This window comes from Arachis ipaensis, chromosome B09, assembly GCF_000816755.2.
Source record: "Arachis ipaensis cultivar K30076 chromosome B09, Araip1.1, whole genome shotgun sequence".
Taxonomy (NCBI): Eukaryota; Viridiplantae; Streptophyta; class Magnoliopsida; order Fabales; family Fabaceae; genus Arachis; species Arachis ipaensis.
This window is the reverse complement of record NC_029793.2, coordinates 132,284,211-132,293,957: the sequence shown is the minus strand read 5'-3', so window position 1 is coordinate 132,293,957 and position 9,747 is coordinate 132,284,211. Positions and strand designations below refer to the sequence as shown.

At 35.0% G+C, this 9,747-nt stretch overlaps 1 protein-coding gene across 1 annotated transcript; it reads right to left on the bottom strand.

Moving 5' to 3' along the window:
- Window positions 5,420-9,491, bottom strand: LOC107619737 (transcription factor bHLH111). The gene is made up of 7 exons (XM_016322029.2): window positions 9,024-9,491; window positions 7,783-8,545; window positions 7,279-7,410; window positions 6,966-7,037; window positions 6,732-6,797; window positions 6,172-6,210; window positions 5,420-5,738 (listed from the first exon to the last, which is right to left on the bottom strand). Exons 1-7 carry the CDS (start codon window positions 9,335-9,337, stop codon window positions 5,568-5,570), a joined length of 1,557 nt encoding a protein of 518 aa, XP_016177515.1. The 5' UTR covers window positions 9,338-9,491; the 3' UTR covers window positions 5,420-5,567.

Here is a 9,747-nt window from a genome sequence, read left to right as displayed (position 1 = left end):
GTACTTCTTAAAACAATTTTACTAAACTAAACTTTAAAATAATGATTCCTAAGAATGTAAGTTGTATACGTTGAATTGATATTCTGTACGTTATTTTTTAATTTATTTAAATACACATTAATAATCCCTCAAAATTTAGTTGGTGGTGTTCTATTTAGTGCTCCGGTAATTCATAAGATGTGAAACAAATTATTTGTATTATAAATGTACTATTTTTTAATTGTGAATATGATAATTTTTTAAATATAATATGTAATATCATGATTATCATCTAATATTAAAAACACTAACTATAATATCACCGTCATATGTTAAATATTTTATAGAGTGAAAATTATAAATTATAATTTTTACGAGAGTTACCTGATACATTGATTTGGACTTGAACATAAGGTCCAAACTCCTTATGAGACAGCGTCTGACTTGCTCTTGTGTCGAGATGTTGCTGTTCGAATTTTTCGTGAGGAGGTGGAATGTGGTACCTGCAAGAGACTCTGATACTTAAATTAGCAAGGGTTTTAGGCAGATTTTTAGTATATTAGAACGTGAATCTACATGAGAGGGCGTCAGTGTATTTATGGTAAAGCCGTTAACCACCTTTGTTGGAGTAGTTCCACCTTTGTTGGTGGATAACCGTTCTTTTATTTTAGGGGTTGTTGATATCTATCTTTCAGGGGAAATAGAGATAATTGGAGAGATTCACAGAGGCAGCTACTTAATTGGGCAAGTGGAGCTAAGCTCCTTTTGTGGCGTCCGACCTCTTCAAAGAGGTCGGTATACGATGGAAGCCACATTTTTTAGTTGGGCCTTTTATCTTTATTGGCCCTGACTTTATTTGTTGGGTTAGGGTATGAACAGTGCCACTACTTGAGTCCGAGCCTTCAAGAGGTCGAGCTCAAGCAATTTGTGGCTTTCGTTTCGACATCGGGTACACCACCTCCTAGAAGTCAGGTACTCGACGCGTTTTTGAAAATTTGAACATTGCCTCTTTAAATGAGAGGCGAACGTTTCGTGGCAATTTCCTTAAGATCCGTGCACGTCTTTAAGGAGGGGGTGAAAGGACTATTTTGCCCTTTTCTCTTATAAGAGTGCTTGCACGCTCCTCTTCTTCTTCGTTGCCTCACTTCTTTCCTTCTATTTTTCCTTCTTTTCTTGCTTTGTTACCACTTTTAATTCCAATATTTCTCCATCTTGGGTCCTTTGAAGATCTTGCTTTACTATGTGGAGGGGAATGTTCGTGTTTACTGCCATTGGACGTGCTCTTTTCTTTCTCCGAATCTTCATTAAGGTTGGTGCTCTTGATTCTTGGCTCCTTTTTGAATCTATTTGTACTGGGGAAATCTTTTGGGTAATGGCAAAGGTTCTTTATGTGATTAGTTTTGTGTGTATCTTTGAAATTTTTCTTTGAAAAAATTGTTGACTATTGTTACTTTGTCTAAAAGCTCCTTTTTAAAACTGCTTTTTGTTGATTGAGATTACTGTTGATTATCTGGCTATGTTTCTGAAATTTTTGTGAAACTGTAGCCATTTTGTATTATAGCCGTTTTGTTGTTTGTTGATTGCATTTGTATTGCTCTCAATGGTGTCGTTACTGATAGTATAAGAGGGACGCAATTTCAATGCTTTCTGTATGTAGAAGATCTTTAAAATTGCGTTCTTTAGTTTCATTTGCTTTTACCCAACTTCTTTCTGACGACATCCGAGCTCTTTTAGAAACGATTTCTTTATTTTGTATTTGTAGGTGTAGCCTTTATGTCTCGATCTTTCGTTTTCAGTATGTCGTCAAAAGTTTTCCCTAATCTTTTGGCTTGGGTAGATACTTCTGTCCTTTCTTCTGTTTTCATAGTCGATAGAGAGTATCTTGATGTTTTTCATAGACATCATAGGATATGCGAAAATAGAGAGGATGTTTCTGTAGGCATCATAGGATATGTGAAAATAGAATGTGTTTCTCTCTTTTAGATAACTCAGAATGCCCATTTTTCTATGCATATGAATGCTTCTTCACAATGTTAGGCATTTCACTTCCCTTTTCCGATTTTGAGACAAATTCCTTTGGGCATGTAATGTTGTCCTTTCCCAGCTACATTCGAATTCCTGGGTTTTCTTAAAAATTTATCAGCTTCTATGTCGGGAGCTTGATGTCCGACCTTCTGCTAAGGTCTTCTTTCATCTTTGTGTTGACCAAACCTGGGTTGTTGAAAAGGAAGTCTTCTTGGTTTTTCTTTCGTGTTGTTCAGAGCAGAAAGATTTTTTTTCTATTTTTGATGAATCATTCCACGACTTTAAGAACTATTTCTTTAAAGTCTGAGCTGTAGAGGGTGCCCGACCTTTCTATTTAGATGAAAATGATGAGCCTTCTTTTCCGTTGTACTGGGAGGAAAAATCGGTGATAGCTAAGTACAATGTAGATGCATTAAATGAGATTGAAAAATGTTTTGTGGACATGTTGGAATAGTGCTGGGTCCGGGCTCCTCACTTGGAAACTAAGAGATTCTTAGGGGATCCCAATCAGCTTTGGTATGAGCTAGGTAACTTTCCGACCCTTAGCTTTTATGACTTCTTAGTTGTAATTTGTTTGACTAATGTGCCTTTTATTCTTGCTTTGCAAAGATCATGGGTCCCAAGACTGCCGCGATTAAACAACTACGCCAAACTCAGAAGACTGTCATGGCTCGTGGGCTTCAGGATAAAAAGGTCAAGAGTGCTTCTTCCCGTCCTTCTCCGAAGAAGTCGGATTCTGGCCCTTCAGCTCAAAAGAAAATCATTTCCACTCCAATAAGTCGGCTAATCTCTCTCGACCTTCCTCCAGAGAGTTCTGTTGTTCCTTTTTCTCACTCATCTTCCGAGCCTCCCCCAAAGAGATAAAAAACTGTTGAAGAAGGGAGTATTTACTACAAAGGTTTTGACGGGATTACCTGGAGTGAGAGAAATATTCTTCCTCACAGTCGCATCAGTATGGATGATGTGGCTATCCAAAATCACATCTAGCTTATGGCGCAAAATGGTATTCGGATTGCGCGAATATGCACATCCTTGGCCAAGGAGTTGAGAAAGACTCCCCTTAATGTCACTCAAAGCTCTCTTGATGCTATTCGAGCCGAGATGGAGAGGCTAAAGGAATTGAAAAAGAGTTGGAGGAGGAGAAGACCGGGTTGAGGTCCGACCTAGAAAAATCTTGGGCCCAAGTAAAGACGATGGAGGCTGTCGCGACTATGGCAGAGGGGTGAAGAAGAGTGCAGATGAGAGTTATACCCGAGTTTATGGGAAAAAGCTTGACCTTCAGGAAGAGTTGGGAAAAGCTAAGGAGAGGTATGCCACCCTTGAAGAGTACATGATTGAAGGGATGGATGAGATGTTCAACAACCTCAAGTCTCAAGTCCAAGTCCTTGTCCCTGAGGTCGATCTCTCCCTATTTAGTCAGGACAATATTGTTATTGATAGGAAGATCGTACCGGCCCCTGAAGACAAGGAAAAGGAGCCATTGCCCGACCCAAAGTCTTTGGGACTACAAGGCTTCTCAATTTTCCGAGGTCCAGCCTGAGGTCGTTATGTGGATCTTCCTCCTTCACCTCCTGGAGCTATCTCTGCTGTGTCGGTCTTGGTCCATCCTCCGACCCCTCCTGGCTGAGGTAAAGATGCTGATACTGGGGAAGACCTTAACCCATTGCTTGGCACTACTTAGTAGCTTTTTAGGGCTTTCTTTTGGCTATTCTTTGATGGCCCGACTTGTGGGTCTTTAAACAATTTATTTTTGTAATAGCTAGTAGCTTTTTTGAACACTTTATTTTATAATAGTTGTAGCTTTAACGACCTTTTTGAAGTTGAATTCAAATCACTTTGGAACTTTAAAGAGCCTTTGTAGTACTTCTTTAATAGGGAAAAAATCTTAAGGTTGGAAAAAAGAGTACACCAAGGAACAAGGCTTACTTTCTAACTGTAGTACTTCTTTAGGTTACACGCGTGCTAAAACCTCGAGAGCTCCCGTCCTTGCAGGCCGAACACCTTGTAGTAACATTTTTGAAAGACTTCAACAATTTTGTAGGGTTCTTTTTAATTTGCTGTTAGTTTTCCTTCGCCTGACTTCTAAACTTCAATGTTATTTCGGATCATTATGATGTCGTTTGTGGTGAAACTTCTTTTGATCACCTTCTGATTATACCTTTGGGCCATCCTTTGTTTTAATGCTTCCTTTCTAATCTGAGCTCGTTCTTGGACTTCTGGGAGGAGGTCGAACTCTTCCTTTTGTGCTCGGGTATTGGCCCCTTCATTGTAGAATATGACTCGAGGTGATTATTCAACAATTTCTATAAGGATCATGGCTTCTATTTCGTAGGCAAATCGGAAAAGAAACTCCCCTGTTGTGGAATGAGAGGTTGTCCGATATGCCCATAAGACTTGAGAAAGGTTGTCTGCCTATTTTTCCTTTGCTTCTTGCAATCGGCGCTTCAACCCGACCAATATGACTTTGTTGGCTACCTCAACTTATCCATTGGCCTGAGGGTGTTCCACCAATGTGAATTGGTACTTTATTTTTAAGTTGGCCACCAAATTTCTGAAGGTTGAGTCAGTAAATCGAGTTTCATTATCTGTGGTGATGGAGTGGGAAACTCCAAACCTTGTGATAATTTTCTTGTAAAGGAACTTTCGACTTCTTTGGGCAGTGATAGTTGCCAGCAGTTCCACCTCGATCCATTTGGTAAAGTAGTCAATCCCTACTATAAGGTATTTGACTTGCCAGAGGGTTATCTGAAACGTTGATTTTAGCCTGGACGTGAGGTCCAGACTCCTTGTAAGGCAACGTCTCACTTGCTCTTGTGTCGAGGTGCCGCCGTCCGAGTTCTTCGTGAGGAGGTGGGGGTGATACCTGCAAGAGACTCCGATACTTAAGTTAGCAAGGACTTTAGGCAGATTTTTAGTAGATTAGAACGTGAATATACCTGAGGGGTGTCAGTGTATTTATGGTAGAGTCGTTAACCACCTTTGTTAGAGTAGTTCCACATTTATTGGTGGATAACTGTTCCTTTTATCTTGGGAGTTGTTGAGATCTATCTTTCAAGAAAAATAGAGATAATTGGAGAGATTTGCGAAGGCAGTTACTTGCTTGGACAAGTGGAACTGAGCTCGTTTTATGGCGTCCGACCTCTTTAAAGAGATCGGGTATACGATAGAGATCACATTTTTAGATTGGACCTTTTATTTTTATTGGGTCTGACTTTATTTGTTGGATCAGGGCATGAACAACAATCATAAACTTTAATTCTTTAAAGTACCAAAATTGATTTTGTCTAGAATCATATTTAACTACTATTTTCATGTTTTTATTATTAAAAAAATAATGAAACTATTTGCAGTATTTATATACTTAATAAAAGATATATCAAAAATATTGTAGCATAAAACCTATATATGAGTTACATTAAGACAAAAAGTTATTTATATTAGAATATCACCATGGGTACATATGTTTTATTTAACAGACCTTTGTAAAATCTTTCCCAAGAGCAAACCAAACAAAAGTACTATATTAGCATTTATATTAGCCAGGCACAATGACATTTCAATTTTCACCTATACAAACATCCTCTGTATGCTGGTGTCCAATAATCTGGTCCACTGTTCTCTCTGTAAATAAGAGGAGTACATGAAGTTGGAACTAAACAAAGTCCTCTAGTCCTAAGGTCTAATTTTGCATCCTCCTTGTGGTGATCTTTTCTATCCAAGCTTCCCCATGGATCCTATATTATTAAGTAACACCAAGAGAAAAATCAACAATAATGCCATTAATTTGGTATGTTATCGTTGTTAACGATGAAGAGTGAAAATTTGATACATGTGAAAGAATATTGTTCCTCCCATTTTCATATGAGTTGTTTAATTTTAAAATTTTTATTTTTCAAAAAAATAAGTATCCACTTAATAAATCAATGTCAAATTACTTTTTTTTTGTGTTCAGTCATGCTCTCGAAATAATAATAGAGAGAATAAATTAGTAAAAAAGTAAAATAATTAAAGAGAATAATTATTGTTATTAAAGACAATTTTAAAACATATTTTTTATTTTTATAACTCTAATACATTTTAATCACTTTTTTAATTCAAATAAAAATTTAAAAGTGGACATTATTATTTGAGAAAAGAGAGAATACATAAGAGAAGTTTCTTAATTACCTTGTGGGAATTAGACTTCAAGTAAGGGTTGCTTAGTAGCTGCAGCAAGCACATGCAAGAATAATTATTATTGTGAATGTAAACTAGCCCAATATATGTTAAAGGAATAAATTAAAGCAACATAGCTCTTAATTATGATTATTTTTCATAGTACAAGATAATTGTTTGCGTTATATACATACTGGCTTACAAGAAGATTAATTAAGTATATCTTTCACTCTTATTCTTTACATAATGTGTTTTCATAAATAACTTTGTAATTTCTTACCCCCAAAAGAAAAAGAGTTCGTAATAATTCTTATTTTTGGGATAATTAATTTCGGTGTTTATGGTACAAATAAAAGTGTACGTTGCTATAATTGTGCATGTTGTTCATGGGATAGAGGGAAAATGTGTTCTTCTTCAGTGTAACATTAAAAAAATGGGGAGAAAAAAGAAGAAGAAGAAAAAGGAAATTAAAAGAAAGCAACAATAATTGGTGTATTATTATATAATTATATTTAGTTGCATTAGCATGATGATTCAATAATGAAGGAAACTTTTTCCAAAGTGATACGTACCTGGACTTGTTCTTGAAGAAACTTTATGTACCCAATTGCTTCAAACAGCACCGAAGCTGTGTCTGTCTGAAATTCAAGAAAGAAAATTGGATCACTATGAAGTAGTAGGTAGTGAGAAAAGTAGAAAGCACTGTTAATTATTTATTTAAATATATACAAAGTTGAGAAGGAAAAAAAAAAGTTAATAAATAAAGAAATAAAAAGGAAGAAATTAGTGCAATCCGTAGTAACAACCTTTCCAAATGGAGACACAATTTGTTGAAGGGCTGTGATCTTGTCCCCCAGCTTGACTTTGGGTGCTTGCACCTTTTAAACAAAATAAAAATGAATAGAAGCTTCTTATTAATTTTAAATACACAAGTTTCTTTTTCTTCATTTTCTTTAAGTTAATTAATATAATTCACGTTATTGAAAATTATTAAAATAATTAAAATTAACTATTGTATATTCTTATACAAATACATATGTAGTTCAATTAATTTTAATAGATGATTTTAACATATACCTAGGTATGGTAGTTTTTCATTATATATATTGTTATGTATACCTTTGTAGAAGAAGCTGTGGATGTATCTTGCTTAGGCTTCTTCAAGATTGCTTCTGAAGATTCTTCAGATCTTTTCTTCTTTACTTCACGAGCTGTTGTCCCCTCTACTCTTCCATTATTACTTCTATTTATCTGCATATTTTAGAAAACAAACTTAATTAGTAAACTTTTTCTTTTTTTTTTATTTTTTTTAATAAAGATAATGTAAGGAAATTAAAGGAGAATGAGAATTGATATGAACACTTGACTTCAGATTTAAATAAGATGTAAGAGTCTTAATTAACTACTAAATTTTGAGTTTAACTGTAAAAAAAATTAATTAACCTAAAAATGATAAATCGTCTGATATAGATTCCTTCCGCTTAACAATTATTGTCAAGGTTACAAAATTGGTAAATAAAAAGATGATTTTTGTTTTTTGCTTTAATATACCAATTTTGTTAATTCAACCATGCATTATTATTATTGGAAGGAAAGAGTATATATATATATATATAATCTCACCGGGGGTGTTGTTTGAAGACCTTGCTGCTTCTTTGATTCAGATAAATTATTCATGTATTTGATATTAGGCTTTTGTGCATGGATTCCAAGAACTGGCCTCCCAAGCCTACTATTGAAGGAAATAACATCTGAGATGTTTCTTGTGCATGAAGAAAGGTTTGGCAAACCATGGTAAAATTTATTACCACTATCTCCTCCCATCACTGAAGAAAGGCCATTAATTAATCCATTTTGAAATCCACTATTTGTTTGATGATGATGAAATTCTTCCTTCACCTTTGTGGGATGATCATAGCTACTGATTGGAGGGTATGATGTGGAATCTCCAATAAAAACTTGTTGCTTGAAATTACAATTAGGGTCATGATGATGATGAGATTGTGGGAATTGATGATGATTATTATTTGTTGGTGGATGATCAAAGTGGCTACTACTAACTTCAGGGTCAGGTGGGGCAATAGACCAAGTGCTAACAAGATTAGATAACTTAGTCAACCTTTCATTATTCTCAATCAATGCATCATCACTGAACCCATTATTATTATTATTATTATTCAAGTGCTTCTCAAAACTGTTGTTGAATGATGAAGAAGTTGATCCACCACTATATTCCCAACTAGTAGTGGTGTCAAGTTTCTTCAAGTAGTCACATGCCGGTTCTTCAAACATGGAGCTTGTCATGTTCTTAGATGATAGTGCATCCAGAAACTTCATTTCTCCCATTTCTTCATTGTTGTGCAACTCCCCGTTTGATCCAACAGCTCTATAAATTGTTTAAAAAAAAAAACACACCAAATTAACCTTAATATATTTAATCTATGTGGGTGCATATCAAATTCCAATTTTGATTTTTTTACACTCGAGATCTTTTTTGGATTCAAATATACAATAAAACAAAATCAATATTAAATATATATTAAGGTTTTTGTTGGTTTCAATGAAATCAGAAAAAAATCTTAGTTTCATAGTATGAAAGCATTGACTAATTTGTGGATTGGATTAGCAAAATCTATAGAAGACAGAAAAAAAAATAGTACCTTAACTCTATTTAATAGGCTCCTATATAAACCTTATAGCACCCTATATTATTCCACCTAAATAAAAGTTATTTATTATTCCCTTTTCTCTAATTCTCTCTCTATATATACATATATAAACAAAGTTGTTTAGAAACTATATCTATATAAAAATAATTAATAATATGCATAACATAGAAATTTGAAGGTAGGTATAGTACTCACGATAGAACATGATTCCAAAGATGATTATCCTCAGCATGTTCCGGCAAGAAGTGATTGTTGTTGGAGGAAGGATCAAGAAGCCTTCGGGAAGAATCAACAGTGAGGGTTGAATGGTTGGAGGCATTAGTGAAAGATGTTGAAACAGATATATCCTCCTCACAAGAACATGATGAAGAATTATTAGGGTTTGTTTGGTGATGATGATGATTATTATATGCGTTAGTATTAGTAGCATGATTTGCATGGAGGTACCACCAATTGAATGAAGCAGGAGAAGTGGTTGCAACTGAGTTCCCACCACATCCTTCAGCCATAGCTAGGGTTATTGTGTGTATGAGTTTCTTTCTTTTTCTTTTTCTTAGTGTTGGTGTTTGTGGGAGTGGGAATTTATGGAGGGGAATGCTTCATAACGAGTGACGTATAATAAGTTTGTAGAGCTAGGTTATGTGAATTATAGGGGAGACAATAAAATATGCAACGTGAGTTTTCTCCACTAACGTTCGTGGGTAATTATTATAATAGCCTCATGGGACCATACCATATATAAGTTTCGCCTTAAACTTCTCTACTATATGGTTAGGGTTCTTAGTTTTGTTTTGCTACCTACACTGTGCACTTTCTTCCAATTTCCTGTCCCTCATCAATAGTATTACCCTTCCTTCAATTTCCATGTGTGTTAATTCAACACATGTTTTTATATAAAAATAATAATTAGTTATAAAAT

Coding starts and splice junctions, on each gene's coding strand:
- LOC107619737 (XM_016322029.2), bottom strand. CDS start 9,337: ATGGCTGAAGGATGTGGTGGGAACTCAGTTGCAACCACTTCTCCTGCT. Junction 7,411..7,782: donor GTCTTCAAACAACACCCCCG/GTGAGATTATAT, acceptor TAAAATATGCAG/ATAAATAGAAGTAATAATGG. Junction 7,038..7,278: donor CCACAGCTTCTTCTACAAAG/GTATACATAACA, acceptor TTTGTTTAAAAG/GTGCAAGCACCCAAAGTCAA.